At 36.9% G+C, this 20,441-nt stretch overlaps 1 protein-coding gene and 1 non-coding gene across 4 annotated transcripts in view; one reads left to right on the top strand and one right to left on the bottom strand.

The window, feature by feature from the left end:
* Window positions 1-20,441, bottom strand: part of NOX4 (NADPH oxidase 4) — a 165,916-nt gene that overhangs the window by 31,716 nt on the left and 113,759 nt on the right. For all 3 annotated transcript variants that reach the window (XM_003780833.3, XM_003780834.2, XM_012801130.2), the window contains one exon: window positions 5,845-5,926. In XM_003780833.3, coding sequence (XP_003780881.1) covers window positions 5,845-5,926 — 82 coding nt within the window. The remainder of the gene's footprint in view (window positions 1-5,844; window positions 5,927-20,441) is intronic.
* LOC111724424 lies at window positions 10,354-10,460 on the top strand. Its single transcript, XR_002772727.1, has one exon. It is a non-coding gene; the product is annotated as a U6 spliceosomal RNA (small nuclear RNA).

Raw genomic sequence — 20,441 nt, 5'->3', positions numbered from 1 at the left:
TGCATGAGAGGGAGTCTAATAGAGTTAAGCATAATTTAGGAGCTAAACAGACTTGGGTTTGAGATCCTGCTGACTATAACTTTATATAAAGCATTCACCTCTTTGAGTCTTAGTCCTCTAATCTATAAAATTGGGAGACAGTACTACCTAATTCATAGGGGACTAGTAAGCCTTAAGCAAACAAATGCATGTAAAGCATGTAGTATTATTCCCGGCATGTACAACATATTCACTATGTGTTATCATTATTTCTTTATTATTATGAATAAAACTTGGCTCAGATGGCAAGTATAATACATCACAGACATGCAGACGAAACAAAGGTTACTGAAGAGGAATCAAAGGTCCCAAAAGAGAAACTTAAAACCTTGTTAGGAAAAAGAAAGAAAGGTAAGCTAGAGAATAGATAAGATGAAATCTGGAAAGGTCATCTGAGGCTTTGCTGTTTAAGGACATTACCCAGCATCACTGTTTGAAGGCATTTGTAAGCAGCCCACTGGAAATGAGATTGAGTTGGGACACTGGTTTTATTGTCTAAACAATCAAGGTTCTTCTTTGGCAGTAAACCAAGCCAAAAAGGAACAGCTTTGAATTTTGTCATAAATAATAGCCCTCTCTCTAAACAGTTCTGATATTGAGCAGCTGAGAGAACTTGATCTTTATAGGAAGCAAAGAGAAATATTTTATTTCTATATTTTCATAATATTTTTATACATATTAATAATTTAACCTTCCAGAGCTATGGAGTCTTATTTTGTTGGCTAACTTGTCAAGATGGTTGCAAGTCATTTGTGAATAAAATTATGCCAGATGTCCTCAAACATTTTACATGTTCAAGCTGCATTCACAAGGATAAGAATATATTATAACAACTTTCTAGTCAAAATACATTATACACCTAAATATTTCAAGTTAATGACAATAACATCAGCAAGGAATGAGCATTAAAACCTGCTTCTCTCATCTCTATTTGTTTCCCCCAAACTATCCATAAACATCATATATTTTCTATGAAGTTATACTCCTTTTTTTCTTTCCACTCATTTGTCTCTTTCTGGCAGCTGTCAGAACACCTATTTGCATTCTGAGAATTTTCATTCTACAATTACATTTTGATGAGAATGGATGCCCCAGCTTTGGAAATGGATTAAGTTAATGTTCATAATGCAGTAGTATGATTTAATGAATATTATTATACTTTACAACAATGTTTCTCAGGATCATTTAAGGTAATTTTTCATGGTTTTCCCTTAAACATACACAAAAACACACATACATTTTAGAAACTCAGTTTTCTTCATGAATATTTTTCACCTAAAAATAGGACACACTTTCCAAGTTTCATTATTGCAAATGTCTCTTTATAACAAGAGCTAATGCATTCAGGGACCTTTTGTTGACTAATAAAGACCTCATCCCAAATTCAAATTACCATAGCCCACATTAACCAATGTATATAATTGGTAATGTTATTTTCTGTCTAAGTTGCCTAAGTTATGCTCTGTAAATACCTCTCTGTGACACTACATAATGTCAGGCAAGCAAGTTGCTTCTTAGCCTATATTTTCAGTCTTAAAATATGTTTCTCACTAGTAAAATCTATATTTAATGAGTCAGGAAAACAATCAGAAAAGAGAGAAAAATCTCAATATAAATAAATATACTGGTTTATAAATGAAAGAAACCAATTCTACTTGTCTGATTAAATTTTCTACTTTCCAGAATTTTTCTGCCACAAATTATAAATTCATGAATTACAGTTATCTACAATACTGAATAAATGAGATCAACTGCCTATGCTGAAGCCCTAATCCCCAGTGTGATGGTATTTAGAAATAGAGCATTTGGAAGGCAATTGGGCCATAATGGTGGAGCACTCTTGATGAGACTAATGCCCTTTTAGCAAGACACACAAGAGAGCTGGCTTTCTCTCTCTCTTTTCTGCTATGTGAGGATACAATGAAAACACGATTGTTTGGAAACCAAGAAGAATGCCTTTACTAGTCACGTACTCTGAAAAGCTTTGATCTTGAACTTTCCAGTTCTGTGAGAAACTCATATCTATTGTTTAAATCACCCAATCTATGGCAATTTTTATTATAGCAGCCTAAGCTGACTAGGCCACTATCAGAAAAGTGAACTAAGAAAGGGAGGATGAATGTAAAATAGTACAGTTAAGACAGCTATGGAAATACAGCCACTCTTCATTTTATTGTGATGTGTGCCATATACCCTTACACTGTGCCCATTAAGTGGGAGCACACCAATCCCCTTTCCACCTCCCCTGTACACCCTCTTTCCTTTCCCCTCCCCTAACTTGAATTGAATTGAGTTTTTCTCTTGTTTGGGTGTGTATTAGATCATCTACTGGCTTCATATTAGTATCCAGTATTTTGGAGACTTGCTTTTCCATTCTTATTAAAAAGAATAAGTTTCAGCTCCATCCAGGTTAATACAAAACATCTTTTTTAGTGTCTGACTAACATTCCATGGTATACATACACTGCAGTTTGTTAATCCTCTCCTGGGATGATGGGCATTTAGGTTTTTATCACATCTTGGTGCTTGTAAATTAAGCTGCAATAAATAATCTACTGCAAATGTCCTTATAATAGAATGATTTTTTTCTTCTAAATAGATGCCTAGTACTGGGATTTCAGGATCAAATGAGAGGTCCAATTTGACTCTTTGAGGATCCTCCATACTTCTTTCATAGAGGTTGTAGCAGTTTGAAGTCCCACCAACAGTGTTAAATTGTTTCTTAAGCTCTTGTCAGATTTCTTAGGAGACACATTTTGACCTTCCAATCAGTGCCTCCTGACAACAAAATGGCTTTCCCAAGGATGTGAGAGCCATTCAACTCACTTCAAGATGGCTGCCCAAGCTCAACAGGAGTTCCAGCACCAGCCGTACACTAGGACCCTAAGGATTGCTCCTCCCAGGCCACCCTCCCCCCATAATGGTGGCATCCTGCTATTAGCCAAGCAGATGGGATTTCCACCCCACCTGGTGATTCAATCCTGGCTGCCAGACACTGTTCAAGTTTACTTGTTTGCTTAAGCCCTTCCAATGAAGCTCCAGAAGCAGCACAGTCCAAGAACAAAAAGCCCTTTCCTGTCCCTAGTCTTTCACTGGAGTGCCAGCCAGCCTCTGCCTGTTCCCAGTTGCTTGCCTTCTGTGCTGGTCTTCCTTAGCTCCTGACCTCCTCATTGGCTCCTGGAGTCCCCTATTACTTTACTGTACCCCCAGAGTGATATGTCTGGGCAGGATCCCCCAGGCAGAGGTGGCTAGAGTCCTCTCTCACTTGTCTCACCACAAATACCTGATAAGATGTCTCTAGTCTGACATCCTGCTCCTAGATATTGTGTTTTTTACAAATTGGAGGTTTGTGGCATCCCTGGATCAAGCATGTCTTTTGGTGCCATTTTTCCAATAGCACTTGCTCACCTTTTATCTCTGCATCATATTTTGGTAATTCTCACAATATTTCTAATTTTTTCATTATATCTGTTATGGTGAGCTATGAGCTGCGACTTTTGATTATTGTAATCGTTTTGGGGCTCCATGAACCTTGTCCATGTAAGAGAACTTAATCTATAAACTTTGTATATGATCTGACTGCTCCCTGATCAGCCATTCACCCGTCTGTCGTCCTCTCCTGAAAATGTGGTGAAAGTAGAAGGGGAGACTGAAGATAGGATTTAATTGTTATAATCCTACAATGGTTAAAGAGTTCCTTTTTATAAATGATCAAAGAAAGTGATGTATTGAAATGGACTGTACTCTTGATGAAGATGCTCTGAATATTGTTAAAATGACAACAGGATTTAGTGCATTACATAAACTTAACTGATAAAGCAGGGGCAGGATTTTAGAGGGTTGGCTCTAATTCAGAAATAATATTATTGATGCTACAGAGAAATCTTTTGTGAAAGAAAGTGTTAATCAGTGTGTAATTTTAGTGCTGTCATATTTTAAGAAATTGCCAAAACTACCTCAACCTTCAGCAACCACTACCCTGATCAGTCAGTCAGCTGCCACCAACATTCATGTAAGATCCTCCCCCAGCAAAAAGTTTATGACTTGCTGAAGGCTTGGATAGTTGCTACTATTCTAGACTAACAAAGTAACTTTTAAAGCTGGGCATCATGCTCAAGCCTGTAATCCTAGCACTCTGGGAGGCTCATGGATTGTCTGAGCTCAGGAATTCAAGACCAGCCTAAGCAAAGTGAGACCCTGTCTCTACTAGAAATAGAAAATTTTTATTTAATAGAAAAATAGCCAGGCATTGTGGTGGGTATCTGTAGTCCCAGGTACTTGGGAGGCTGAGACAAGAAGATCACTTCAGCCCAAGTGTTTTGAGGTTGCTGTGAGCTATGATGCCATGGCACCGAACCCCAGTGAGATTCTGTTTCAAAAAAAATAATAATTTTTCATAAAGGCATGTGCATTATTTTTTACATATGCTACTGTACATGAAACAGATGGCAATATAGTGTAAACAACTTTGATAAGGACTGAAAACCCAAAAAGTTTGTGTGACTCGCTTTGCTGCAGTGGTCTAAAACTGAACCCACAAATCTGGAATGTATGCTTATAGCTGACAATGGATAACCATCTGAGAAACTACTGGGACTACAAGCTGTTAGGTGTTTGGCTGACAGTAAGCATAAGAGGCAGGAATGCAGGCATCATCAGCTCCTGCAAACAGTAGCTATGGATAAAAATGCTGATGTGATGATTATGCATTAGTCTTTTCAGGGACATACATGCTTCCTGTCAGCATGTAGTATGCAGGCATACTGCATAAAGTATGCAGGCAAGGCTGTATATGTATATGTATGTCCATGTGTGCCTGATGAGAGAATTATAAGACTATTGCTAAAGATTAAATGTGGATTAATATCTTAAACAATGAACAAGCAATATATGAGTAATTAGGATTCTATGTTTATTTTTGGTCTCAGAATTAAGCTTATCAAAGGTAAGTAATAGGAATGAAATAATTTCCCCAGAAAGCAAAGTTTAGTGAATAGGTGAATAAACTCCCAAAGCAAAGAATTTAGCACATTGATGAGTTTTGATGAAATATGTATAAACTAAACACTAATTATTTAAGCTGGTGACCTTCCTTTCCTATTTCAGCTATAAGTTTATTTATTCTTTAGCCTGTTGCATACTAGCTAGTATAGTAAATAGATTCAGATACTCAAGAGAAGATTTCTCAAGATTCCACAGGAAGGATCAAGATTCCAGCATCCATCAGCCTTCAGGGAAGATCAAGTTTATAGGAAGCATGGTACTTCCTAATCTGTCAGGAAGATAAAGGCATATTCCTTCAGCCAATAATTATAATTGTGAAAGCTAAGAAAATTTTTTTCTATTTTAGAAGGAGCCACAAGATTTCACAGTTACCAAGATGGTTAAGAATATATAAAATCATTAAAATCATTTCTAGCATGTGGTTATTTTGAAAAATACTTTCACAATATAAATGAATCTTCACTTTGAAAGGACAGAAAATAGAAGATCAGATGAAATATCACCTACAAAATATGTGCTCCTTTTGATAGAGTACCAAGCAAAAAGAGGCAAAACCAGACACTGATGCAGACAGTTTATTATCTGTACTCTGGGCTACAACTGAAAGTAAGTTTTTCTTCTCTGACCCAGCTGTGAAAAGTCTGTGACATTATATTACAGGAGATTCCCTAGTTAGTTAGGGTAAATTATTCAAGATTTTCAGAAATCCTAAGAAAGATCACATTTTATCTATGCCCACCCAAATCTCTCTTCCTCTATGCCCAGTGCCTTCTCAATTCCTAGTGAACTCCTTTTGCTTACTTGGGATAACTTCTAGATTGAATGAAGGGTAGAATCTCAGCATCTTGAGTAGGTAGAGGTAGTAGTAAATCTCGAAACCGTTCTGTCAAAAGAAAAATAAACAGTAAGCTATAAAAAAAAGTCATTAAAATGAAATTTAAAATAGAATTATTTTTTACTGTTTTGTTAGTTATTTTGACCATCTGTTCTTTATTAAAAATGCACCCACCATTTTATGTACTACTAAAATATATGTCTATTTCTTCTTAATGGCTACATATATCTTTACGATTAAAATGTTAACAATCCCTACCAATAGAAAAATAGCAAGTATTCATTAGTATAGATTAATAAAATCTTATAAGTGAAAGGTTAGATAAGACATATATGACCAATAAACATACCAAAAGATGCACAAAAATCTCATTAGTAACGTGGGAAATGCAAATCAAAACTACACACTATTAGCTAGCAGTCACATTACATAGCATGTAATTAACAGAAATTAGTTTTGTAAGACCAAGTGTTAGAATGTTGTTCAATATAAGCTCTTATGCATTGCCGGTGAGAGTGTAAATTGGTAAAGCAACTTTCAAGAATAATTTGGTATCATTTTTTAAATTTCACTTTTGTGTACCTTAAGGCCCAATATTTCCATTCCCAGGATTATACTCTACAGAAATTCACTTGTCTTAGATTGGGAGAGGATGTTGATAGCACCTCTGTTAATAGTAGTGATTTTCAACTAGTGTGTGGCAGCACACAGGTGTATCATGAGATTATCTTATGGGTGCCACAAAATTTTTAAAGATCATTAATTGAATTATTTTCAAAAGAATTTTTCAAAGCACAGTAAGTAAATTCTTTTTTATTAGTCATTTTTTTGATCAACATAATTTAAGTGTGCCATGGAAGTTTAACTAAATATAGGTTAAAGTGTTCTGTGAGATTAAAAAAAGGTTGAAAAACAGTGGTCTATAGCAAAATAAATGGAAACAATTCAAGTGCCCATCAACATGAAAATTTGTTGACATGGATGGAGCTATAAAATATTCTTCTTAGCAAAGTATCTCAAGAATGGAAGAAAAAGTATCCAATGTACTCAGTCCTGCTATGAAATTATAGCCCAATTATAGCCCAAGAATATGGGAAAAGAGGAGAGGGAGGGGAGTGGAGGGGGGAGGATCGGTGGAGGGAGGGTGATTGGTGAGATCACACCTATGGTTCATCCTATAAGGGTACATGTGAATCTCTCTAAATGTAGAATATAAATGTCGTAACACAATAACTAAGAAAATGACATGAAGGCTATGTTAACCAGTTTGATGAAAATTTTTCAAATTCTATATAAAAACAGCACACTATACCCCATGACTATATTAATGTACACAGCTATGATTTAATAATAATAAAAAAATGAGAATGGACAGCTTGAGCTTATTTACAAAATGGAATATTAACTGGAGTGAAACTGAGTTATTTCAGTTACAAATAAAAACATAATGGACCATAAAATATAATGCTTAGTGGAATAAAATCACAGCAGAATTTCATTATTATTGAGTTAAAAAAATAAGTTAAGGAATGTATTGTTTAGCTACATTATATACAAAAGCAACCCAATGAGAAAGGTGATAATACACCCCATTCAGGATAGTGGTTAGCTTTTAGGAAGGGTGAAGGGATGAAAAAAGAGAAGCAAAGGAGTAGGTGTTAAATGACTGTTAATGTTTCCAATGCTTAGTTGTAATATCATAAATGAATGAATGCCTGACTTAATGAGGGCCCAGAAGAGTCCAATGATGTGGTAGACCATGAAGCAAGAACTGGTTTTATAAATTTCAGTGTATATGAAGTTCATAATGAAGAAGAGAAGGAGAAACAGAAGAAAAGAAAAAAGGAGGGCGGAAAGAAAAGGCAAGGGGGAGTGTGGAGGGGAAGAATACTGAGTGCTACCTTGGAAATATTTCCATTGCATAGCATACTTTCATATGCATCTGCACTGCATAGAGTACGCCAATTCCAGGACTAGATATCCATTACCTCTAGAGTCATCTCTATGGAAAGGCTTCTCTGAGTCTGCCGTTATTCTTTCTCTCTCTCCTTCTACCAGAATTGGAATAGGTTGGTGCTATTGTGTACTCCTAGCACATCCTGTGCTTATGCTTCCACAAAACTCATCACATATGTTTTACTACTATATTCATTTGTCTATCCATCCCCACTATCCTCCCAGTAGATGTGTATTGTGCTGCCAGGACAAAGAGCACAATCTGATACATATTAAAATGCCTGATAAATAAATTTTTGAGGAATATTTCCAACATTAATTTTTACTGGATAGAGAAAGCTGTCAAAGTTAATCATAACAACTGTGAGAAGGAACCAACTGGTCACACATTAATGATGAAAAGCAAAGGGACCTGTAATCCAGTTGTGAGAGAGTCACAAATTGGAGTGAAAAGCTTAAATGCTCTAGCTACAGCAAATCTATCCCTAACTTAAGGTGAGTAATTTCCACAAGTATACTGCAGTGAAGGCTCGGCGCCTGTGGCTCAAGCGGCTAAGGCGCCAGCCACATACACCTAAGGTGGCGGGTTCAAATCCCTAGCCGGGGCCCGCCAAACAACAATGATGGCTGCAACCAAAAAAATGGCCAGGCGTTGTGGCGGGCGCCTGTAGTCCCAGCTACTTGGGAGGCTGAGGCAGGAGACTCGCTTGAGCCCAGGAGCTGGAGGTTGCTGTGAGCGTGATGCCATGGCACTCTACCCAGGGGGATAGCTTGAGGCTCGGTCTCAAAAAAAAAAAAAAAAAAAAAGAATACTGCAGTGAAAATAGCTGTTTCCCAGTTACTGAATAGTTAGATATTAAGTCATCTGTGAGAATAGTGTTCACAAAGTATTATAGGATACAGATTTTGTCTTTGTATTTATTAAAACACATTGAATCAGTCATTTAACTGACTTCTACTGGGTTTTTTATTCACCTCTCTGACAGTTCTTACAATACATTTGGGAAGGAACTAATGAGATCCCAAAATAGAAGAGGATGTATTCTGATGTCTTGAAATCCAAAAAACACCCTGTATTTTTCTCCTTTAATTATTCATACTCTGTAATTTGAGGTGGCATTTTAAACAATTACTGACTAATGAACTATTTTTAATCTATAAAATTAATAAATTCTTCAGTGAAATGATTAGTAAACTCTTGTGCTTATGTACAACCTTTACTTTGCTGTCAGTGTCCCAATTTATGTATCACCCATTAAATGTGTGGCTTGCAATGTTTATATTTTTTCCATTTAACCTTTCCTAAAATGGATCTTGGAAAATTAAGCCAAAACCTTATAGCAAATAAGAACATTACATATCAAGTAAAAAACTGTTCAAACAACTATATTAGTTATGATATTCCATGAGAGCTAAACACATGAATTAAAGTTTGCTGAATGACTCTCGAATTTACTTAGAAGAAAACAAAAATCAGAATTCCTAATATATACAACCACCATATTTATCACAATAAGTTTTCTCACCAATAGGTTTTTCTCTTTTTACATAATCACAAAGGACATGTGATTATAAATCTGGGAAAATGATCTCAAGACAAGATGTTGATATACTGATAGGAAAAACACACACACAGAGACATATACACATAGCAAAAGCAGCATAAAAGAGATCATTTATAAAGCTGTGAAGAAATCTACAACTGATACTCCTCCATTTGGAATGTCCTTTAATCTGAATATGATAAATACAAGGCATAATAACAAGAAAACATGAATGAAAACCTTTGAATAGCAATCATGACTATCAAAAAAAGTTCACATATATTCCAACAGAGAAACATGCATAGTACTTTATAATTCTGTCCTTTTTAATTTTAATTTTTATTATTACATTCATAAATTCTAAACATAAGCAATTAATATTATCCCATAAAGGCATACTGATTGTTCATTTTATCTTTATGGGAATTAAGTAAATAATAAAAATTATCCATAGAAAAATTCATGTAGAGGATTATGGGAAGATGGCTGACTAGTAGAAATGCTCGGCAGAGGGTCCTCACCAGAGGGAGAAAAAAATGGACAGAAACAGACTCTATGAAACCAAAGGTGGGGAGCTGAGCCAAGAATGAAGTTTGTCAAGCTGTGACTACAACAAAGATCATTCAAGAAAACAATTACCCTCTCCCAAGTGGGAGGCTTGCAGAGGGCTTTCTGCAAGTGAGCAGGGGACAAAAGACCTCTTGTTTTACCTGAATACCGGGTCTTCTTCTCCAGGGAGGCCCCACTGGTGAACCTAGACACCACCCCACCTGGCATAAAATTGAACAAATGTTCTCCCCGCAATTCCGAACTCTTAGTCCACCCTTCTCCCTCACATGCAGTCTAAAGTTCTGTCTCCTGCAGAGCCCAGAGTGGTCTTTTCTTAAGAGGTCTGGACATAGTGTGGACCGCTGAACATCAACACAGAATCTGTCTCACGGGGAAGAAGGAGGGCATGGAAAGAAAGGGACAAGCGTGCTTGCTTCGGCAGCACATATACTAAAATTGGAACAATACAGAGAAGATTAGCATGGCCCCTGCGCAAGGATGACACGCAAATTCGTGAAGCATTCCGTATTTAAAAAAAAAAAAAGAAAGGGACAAGCAGCAGCAGGAGGAGCAGTCCCTGGTTATGACTTTCCTCAGCCAGTGGTGGTGTTGATCCTCAGTTCTGGCTGTGTCTAGCAGGAGGGGGTCCAGAATCCTGGCTCTGTTGGTGCCCACAAGTAGGGGAGTGGTCACCCCATGTGGACTTAACTTGGCAGATGGGACATGGTCCTCCAGCTCCAACTGAGCTGACAGCAGAGATGCAGATGCCAATGTGGACTGAGTCCAGTGGGTGAAGATAAGGATCCCTAGCTTCAAATGAGCCAGCAAGCAGAGGCTTGCTTGTTGTGGACCTAGCCCAGTGGGCAGGGGCAGTCCCCCAGCTCCAACTGAGCTGGCAAGCAGAGGCATGGATGTCCAGTGCAGACTGAGCCCAGCGGGAGGGGTTCCAGACTCCTACCTCTTTGTGCCTGGGGGGGCAGGGGTGCTGATGCCCAGTTGGGACTTTGATGGGCAACTGGCCTGCCATAGGGTACCAGGGTTGCGGGACAGACTGACTGTGGATTCTTATCTGCAGCTGGAAACACCCTTGGTCCCTCTGTGTTGAACAGGGTTTATAATTCCCAAGACAATTTGTTTGGAACTCTCATCTGGGGCTGTCCACCCAGGGATACTTTGAAGTTCTATAGTGGAGGGCAGGGTGCTGAATGGTGGGGGCAGGGTGCTGCAACTGTCTGTATCTCTCTTCAGCTGAAATTTAAACCTAATACTATCACTTTGTAGGATAGGATAGAGATTGGCTGATTTCAAAACAGAACCAGCTTGCTCTATCTCACCAAGTAGGTCCCCAGAGTCTCTGGCCAAAACTCTGAAAGGGGCCTTTGTAAGGTTGGTTGTAAGAGATAAACCACAATTACAAAGCTTAGTGCTGATTAACTCTATTATGTGGGACCCACAAGTCAATCTCACCCTACCAGTTTTAATAATCATACTGTGGAATTTAAACATGGGGTGGAACCACAGGAAGAACTCTGGCAACATGAATAACCAGAGTAGATAAGCCCGCTCCCCTCACCAAGGAATGACAAAGGAGATACAACTGAAGATGTCATGAATAGATAAATAGCTCAAATGTCAGAAATAGAATTCAGAATATGGATGGCAAATAAGATGAATGCAATGGGAAAAAAGTTAGAAATTGAAATCCTAAAAGTAGCTCTAAAGTTATCTCAAGAAATTAATGAATTCAAAGTCACCAAAGAGATGGCCATGATGAGAAAAGAGATAGCAGAGCTCAAGGAAATGAAAAGTTTATTCAAAGAACTCTAAAATACACTAGAACCCCTCAATAATAGGGTTGACCAGGCAAAAGAAAGGATTTCTGAAATTGAAGACAAAGCTTTTTTTTTTTTTTTAGACAGAGTCTCACTTTGTCACTCTTGGTTGAGTGCTGTGGCATCACAGCTTGCAGCAACCTCAAACTTCTGGGCTCAAGCGATTCTCTTGCCTCAGCCTCCCAAGTAGTTGGGACTTCAGGCATCCACCACAACACCTGGCTATTTTTAGATATAAGGTCTAGCTTTTGCTCCAGCTGGTCTAGAACCATGAATTCAGGTGATCCACCTGCCTCAGCCTCCCAAATGCAAGAGGCAGAGCTATTGGATATTCTCATTCAAAGAGGCAGACAGATGGAAAGCAAAAACTGATCATTCCCTGAGAGAGTTGTGTGATCACTCCAGAAGTGGAATTTCCTAAGAAATTCCAAAATTCATCTTAGGAATTCCTGAAGGAGAAGAGGATGGTCTTAAAGGTACAGATGCTCTCCTCCAAAAGATAATGGAGGAGAATTTCCCAAGCATTGCAAGATATACAGAAATTCACATAGTAAATAGTTTCAGAACCCCAGAAAGACTCAATCCAAATAAAACATCTCCAAGACCAACTTTGGCATCTTTGGCAAAGTTGAGATGAAGGAGAAAATTCTGTAAGCAGCCACATGTAAGACAAGAATTATCTACAAAGAGAGAAACATCAAAATGACTATCGAATTTTTAGCTGAAACCTTTCAAGTCAGAAGAGGATGGCCATCAACCTTCAATCTCCTAAAACAAAACAACTTCCAGCCCAGGATCCTGTATCCAGCTAAACTGAGTTTCCTCTGTGATGGAGAAATCAAATACTTTATTGCAATACACACGTTGAAGAAATTTGCCATAACTATACCAGTTTTACAGGATATTCTCAGACTCATCCTCATAATGACCAACACAATGGTCTACCACCAAACTAAACTTATCTGGAAATTTTTGAACAAGAGTGTCAAAAAGATTCAAAATTTCCACTGGACATTTGAAAAATATGACATCCAAAACACTACATACTTATCAATTCCCTCAATTAATGTGAATGGTTAGCTGACTGGATACATAAACTCAGACAAGATATCTGCTGCATAGAAGAATCTCATCTTACCTTACAAGATAAAAATGGACTCAGGGTGAAGGGATGGACATCTATAATACAGGCAAATGGAAACAGGAAACAACCAGGAGTTGCAATTTTATTTTCAGATTTAATCAGCTTTAAACCAACAAAGATAAGAAAATATAAAGATGGTCATGACATATTTGTCAAGTGAAACAATCAATATGAAGAGATCTTGATAACTGATATTTATGCACCCTACAAGAATGCTCCTCAATTTATAAAACAAACTTTAATGGATATGAACAACTTAATATCTTCTTGCACTATTAACAGTTGGAGATTTTAACACTTGTTTGACAGTTTTGGATATATCCTCCAAGAAGAAACAAAGAAATATTAGACTTAAACTTGACTATAGAACAAATGGACTTAACAGACATCTGCAGAACATTTCATCCTAATAAAACTGAATATACATTCTTCTCATCAGCCCATGGATCATCCTCTAAAATTGATCATCTCTCTCTCTTTTTTTTTTTTTTTGAGACAAAGCCTCAAGCTATCCCCCTGGGCAGAGTTACGTGGCACCACAGCTCACAGCAACCTCCAACTCCTGGGCTCAAGTGAGTCTCCTGCCTCAGCCTCCCAAGCAGCTGGGACCACAGCTGCCCGCCACAACGCCTGGCTATTTTTTTGGTTGCAGCCATCATTGTTGTTTGGTGGGCCCGGTCTGGAGTTGAACCTGCCACCATAGGTGTATGTGGCTGGTGCCTTAGCCACTTGAGCCACAGGCGCCGAGCCAATCATATCTCAAGACACAAGTCTAACCTCAGCAATTTTAAAAGAATGGAAATTGTCCCTTCTATCTTTTCAGACCACTAAAAGTTGAACTCAACAGCAACAGGAAGCTTCATACTCAAACAAAGCCATGGAATCTAAATAATCTTAGGCTGAATGATAGCTGGTCAAAGATGAGATTAAATAGGAAATCATCAAATGTTTTGGAACAAAATGATAATGAAGGCACAAATTATCAAAACCTGTGGAATATTGCAAAGGAAGTCCTAAAAGGAAAATGTATAGAATTAGAAGCCTTCATTGAGAAAACAGAGAGGAAGCCAATAACTGGAAAAGGAAGCATATTCCAACCCCTAACCCTCCAGAAGAAAAGAAATAACCAAAATTAGGGGAGAATTAAATGTAATTGAAAACAAAAGAATCATTTGGAAGATCAATAAAACAAAAAGTTGGGTTTTTGAAAAGATTAATAAAATTGATTAACTTTTGGCTAACCTAACCAGAAACAGAAAAGTAAAATTTTGAATATTACCAACCAAAAATTATAAAGGAAAAATAAAAACAGACACCTCAAAAATTCAAAAAATCTTCAATGATTATTACAAAAACTCTTATTCTCAGAAATATGAAAATCTGAAAGAAATGGACCAATACCTGAAAGCTCGCCACCTTCCCAGACTTTACCAGAAAGAATTAGAAATCTTGAATAGACCTATATCAATCACTGGAAGAGCATCAACTATATGAAATCTCCCCCCCAAAAAGAAAAGTCTTGGTCCATATGGCTTCACATCAGAATTCTACCAAACCCTTAAAGAAGAAATAATACCTAATTTATACAACTTTTTTTAAAACATAGAAAATGAAGAAATACTTCCCAACACATCCTATGAAACAAATATCACCCTAATCCCCAAACCAGGAAAGGATCCAACAAAAAAAGAAAATTATAGACCAATATCATTAATGAATATTGATGCAAAAATATGCGACAAAATCTTAGCAAACAGAATTCAACACATCAAAATTTGTGCACCATGATCAAGTTGGTTTTATTCCAGGGTTACAGGGTTAGGGGTTAGTTCAACATATGCAAATCTATAAATATCACACAGATAAAATAAAACACAGAGACCATATGATACTCTCAATTGATGCAAACAAAGCTTTTGGTAATATCAGGCATCCTTTCATGATGAAAACACTTAAGAAAATAGGCTTAGATGGGTCATTTCTTAAACTGATAGAGCCACATACAGCAAACCGACAGCCAATACCATATTGAATGGAGAAAAATTAACATTTCCACTCAGATGAGCAACTAGGCAAGGATGCCTACTGTCTCTACTGCTATTCAATATAGTAATAGAAGTTTTAGCCATCACAATCAGGTAGTGAAGGCGATCAAGGGCATCCAGATGAGGTCAAAGGATACCGAAGTCTCACTTTTCAAGATGAGAAGATTTTATACCAGGGAAACCCCAGGAACTCAACTACAAAACTCTTAGAAGTGATCAAGGAATACAGCAGCATCTCAAGATACAAAATCAATATTTTCAAATCAGTAGCTTTTATATATACCAGCAATAGTCAATAGTCAAGGACTCTATTCCTTTTATAATAGTGCCAAAGAAGATGAAATATCTGGGAACTTACCTAACAAAGGACGTGAAAAATCTCTATAAAGAGAATTATGAAACTCAGAAAAGAAATATCTGAAGATGGTAATAAATGGTAAAACATACCAAGAATGGATGGGCTGGGAAGAATCAACATTGTTAAAATGTCTATACTACCCAAAGCAATCTACAGATTTAATGCAATCCCTATTAAAGCACCACTGTCATACTTTAAAGAGCTTGAAAAAATAGTGCTTCATTTTATATGGAATCAGAAAAAACCTTGAATACAAAATTCATTACTCAGAAATAAAAACAAAACTGGAGGTATCACATTACCAGACTTCAAGCTATATTATAAATCAGGCGTCCTCAAACAACGGCCCCCAGACCACATGCAGCCCACCTAGGACATTTATCCGGCCTGCTGGGTATTTTTGCCGCGGCTGCCTGTCCTGCTTAGCAGCCGACTTGTCCTGGGGCCCGCAGTCTGGCCCTCCAATGGTCTGAGGGACAGTGTGCTAGCCCCCTGTTTAAAAAGTTTGAGGACCCCTGCTATAAATCTATAGTGATCAAACAGCATGGTACTGGCACAAAAACAGAGAGGTAGATTTATGGATCAGAATAGAGAACCAAGAGATGAATCCCACCTTTTGTCATCATTTGATCTTTGATAAACCTATCAAAAGCATTAATTGGGGGAAGGATTCACTATTTAATGAATGGTGCTGGGTGAACTTGTTGGTGACCTGAAGAAGAATGAAACTGGACCTCTCATCTTTCACCATTAATAAAAATTGATTCTCAATGGATACAAGATTTAATTAAACTTTAGACATGAAACCACAAAAATACTAGAATAGAGTGCAGGAAAAAAACTTGAGGAAATCAGCTAGGGAGAATATTTTATGAGGAGTACTGCCCCTGGGCAATTGAAGCAACACCAAAAATACATTACTGGGATCTGATCAAACTAAAAAGTTTCTGCACAGCCAAGAGCACAATAAGTAAAGCAAGCAGACAACCTTCAGCATGGGAGAAGATTTTTGCACATTATGCTTGCAACAAAGGTCTGATAACTAAGATCCACAGAGAACTCAACTAATCAATAAGAAAAGAACAAATAACCTCATTTCTACATGGGCAAAAGACTTGAACAGAAACTTCTCTGAATAAGACAGGCACATGGCCTACAAACACATGAAAAAATGCTCATCATCTTTAAGCATCAGAGAAATGCAAATCCAAACCACTGTGAGAAATCATCTAACTCAATAAGACTGACCCACATCACAAATCCCAAAACTACAGATGATGGTGTGGATGTGGAGAGACGGGAACATTTCTACACTGCTGGTGAGAATGCAAGCTAATATAGCCTTTTTGGAAAGACGTTTGGAGAACACTCAAGAAACTAAAAGTAGACCTACCATTCAATCCTGTAATTCCTCTACTAGGTATATACCCAGATGATCAAAAATCATTTTACAACAAAGACACTCACACCAGAATGTTGACTTCAGCCCAATTCATAATTTCTAAGAAATGAAAACAGCCTAAATGCCCATTGACCCAAGAATGGATTAACAAATTGTGGTATATGTACACCATGGAAGACTATGCAGCCACAAAAAGATGGAGACTTCACATCTTTTATGATGGATGGATGGAACTGGAACATATTTGTCTTAGTAAAGTATCTCAACAATGGGGGAAAAAAGTACCCAATGTACTCTATACTACTATGAAATCAATATATAATCACCTACATATTCATACGAATGGTAAAACATAACTATAGTCCAGAAAGTAGGAGGGACAAGCAGGGAGATAAGAGGGGAGGGGAGAGGCTGGGAGGAGGGAAGGTATTCGGGTAGACCTCACCTAATGTGCATAATGCAATGGTACATTTCAAAACTAATAAGAAAAAACAAAGTATAATTGTCTTACCACAACAAATTAGTAAGTGAGGTGATGGATAGGTTAATCAGTTTGATGTAAGCATTTCACATTATACATCAAATCAATACACTGTACCCCATAAATGCATCAATGTACATACTGATTATTTAATAGAGAAAAAATTTTTAATATTGTTTGTATTTCCCTCCCAAAAATTCATGTAAAGGTAAAAATTATTTTTAATTCTTACATTCATCTTTCTTTAGTCTTTCATATTTCTGCCTATAATTATTTAACTAGCATGCCACTGTTTATCTGATTCTAGGATATCACCCAAATAATTTGAAGTCTCCTTAACAGGACAAAATTGCATAATGCTATTAATACTTCTCTTGCAGTGAAATGTCAAACCAGAGGATTTAATTTCTCAGCAGTGTCTAACTACTTCTTAAGAAAATGGCACAGTTATCCAAATACTATAGCCTAGTCCTTTCACAGGGCTTCTCAGAACTAATTCATTTAAGTCACTGAAAGGAACCATAGGATTTTCTGCAAAGTGATATTGTGATGAGTTGACTAATTGTGTAATAATGCCAGAACATGATTTTCTTCCAGTAGGGGATATATCTTAATTAACACAATCTTTTGTAGACTTTTACCCACTCTTCTTTTCTCCCATTAAATTAACAAAAAGATTCTGAGGCTGCCAGACCTGGATGACATCCTGCACACAATTACATTAATTTGGATTCTCTGGTTAATCAATTGTGAAACAGCATTTAATTATTTAAAAACAAAGATGAAAAAAGTAAAATAACCTTTCTAATTCTAATTGAAACATTTTTTGTGACCAAGGTGCTTCATTTTCCCCTTTGATGAAAATGGCCAATCTCTAACCATTCCTAATACATAGAATATACCCCCAAAATAATGATTTATATAACAACAAAAAGGTAGTGTGTAAATGTATCCCTGTGATGAGAAGAAAGAAAAATCCTTCCTTAATCATCAGAGAAATGCAAATCAAAACTACTTTGAGGTACCATCTAACCCCAGTAAGATTAGCCCATATTACAAAATCCTAAAACCAGAGATGCTGGTGTGGATGTGGAGAAAAGGGAACACTTCTACACTGCTGGTGGGAATGCAAATTAATTCATTCCTTTTGGAAAGACATCTGGAGAACACTTAGAGAACTAAAAATAAACCTGCCATTTGATACTGCAATTCCTTTATTAGGTATATATCCAGAAGACCAAACATTGGATTACAACAAAGATATTTGTATCAGAATGTTTATTGCAGCCCAACTCATAATTGCTAGGTCACAGAAGAAGCCTAAATGCCCATCATCCCACGAATGGATCAATAAATTGTGGTATATTTACACCATGGAATACTATGCAGCCCTAAAGAAAGATGGAGACTTTATCTCCTTCATGTTTATATGGATGGAATTAGAAAATATTCTTCTCAGTAAAGTATCTCAAGAATGGAAGAAAAAGTATCCAATGTACACAGTCCTATTTTGAAACTAATTCATAGCTTTTATAGGAATGTCATAACCTAATTATAGCCTTAGAATATGGGAAGGTGGTGGGAGTGGGGAAGCAAGGGGGGTGGATGAGGGGAGGGAAGGTGATTAGTGGGGTCACCTATATGGTTTATCTTACAAGGGTACAAGTGAATCTTTCTAAAAGCAGAGTATAAATGTCTTAACTTAGTGACTAAGAGAATGACATGAAGGTTATGTTAACCAGTTTGCTGAGAGTATTTCAAAATGTATATGAAAACAGCACACTGTACCCCATGATTGCATTAATATACATAGTTATGCTATAAGAAATAAAAAAAAAGAAAAATCTTTTATCATTACCAAAAAAAAAAGGAAGATGGGGGATGACAAAGATAAAAATTAAAGGAAAAAGTAACACTAACTAGTAGTATTCTTTTATGACTAAAAGTCCTTGGCATCTAGACATGTGATCACAGCCTCAATTAGTTTTGTCAACAACCCACGAAAGAGCAGTTGTTTGCTGGAGGAACCCTCTCAAAGAGGTTTTACTAGCTCCAAATCTGTTTTCCTTCAGGTGATCCCCCTGCCCTGGCAGATTCTCCACAGTCTCCACTATGAAAAGGAATATTTAACTACTTTTCATATCAGTTTATCATAAGCAAAAAGAGAAAATCATATAAAACATCTCTAAGGGAGAAGGGGTTAAAAAAGAAATATCTAAAGAAAAGTTCCATTACATTTTTATTAATAGGTAAAAAGATTCTCTTTTCCTTATTGCTCATAATACACTACATTTGTCAGTTTTAATTTTCTTTTTCAAAAAGCACAAATGCAGGGCAGAGCCTGTGGCTCAAAGGTTCCATATACCAGAGGTGGCAAGTTCAAACCCAGCCCCGGTCAAGAACTGCCAAAAAAAAAAAAAAAAAAAAAGCATGAATGCAATTGCTAAAGACTTAAACTTAGTTTTTAAATGTGTTGGTATAATATAATATTAGAAGTCACATTGCAGGAAACTAGACACTACCCTTATACTCTAAAACAAAATTAGTAAGGTGATTAGACCATAATATTTATATTATTTTACACTTCTTTTGCAATATAAGTGGATGATTATTTCTCAATACAGGAAATATAAGAGAGTATATACGATAAGGGGTATATCACATATACAAGTGAAATACAGGTTCTTCATTCATACAGTACTGTTGCAGTACTTCACAGCAACAGGTTACAACAGAAAAGACACTGTTGCTAAGCAGATCTTAAGTATTCTTACCATACACAAAAAGGTATGTGAGGTGATAAATATATTCATTAGCTTGATTATAGCAATCATTGCACAATGCATATGTATACCAAACATCACACTGAACAAGGGGAGGATATTTTAGCCCTATACAGGCAACTCTCATGGGCAATATTCACTCTAGAGAGTCCCACCAGCCTGGCTGGGCTTTGTCACATGTGTATAGTGTGGTTCAACTTCTTTGGTCTCTTTGGTCTTTCCTGTCACAGGTATTAATCCTTAATAAGTATTTTATATTCACAAAGCTGAACCCAACCTGCAGCAGATAGACTGTTGATAGACTCCTCTCTGTACTGAGAGCTTCTGCTGTGCTCTTGACTACCATTATTGGGTGAGATTTAAGTAGCAATAAATCACTTCTCTTTTCCCAGAGCTTTTCAGATTACACATGAATAACAAAGCTGAGGTATGTAGAAATGCACAAAGTCAATCTGTTCTGACTATCCTT

The sequence above is a fragment of the Otolemur garnettii genome, unplaced genomic scaffold (assembly GCF_000181295.1).
Source record: "Otolemur garnettii isolate 467f Iridium unplaced genomic scaffold, OtoGar3 scaffold00001, whole genome shotgun sequence".
Classification (NCBI taxonomy): Eukaryota; Metazoa; Chordata; class Mammalia; order Primates; family Galagidae; genus Otolemur; species Otolemur garnettii.
The sequence above is the reverse complement of the archived record's forward strand: the minus strand, read 5'-3'. Positions and strand labels throughout refer to the sequence as shown.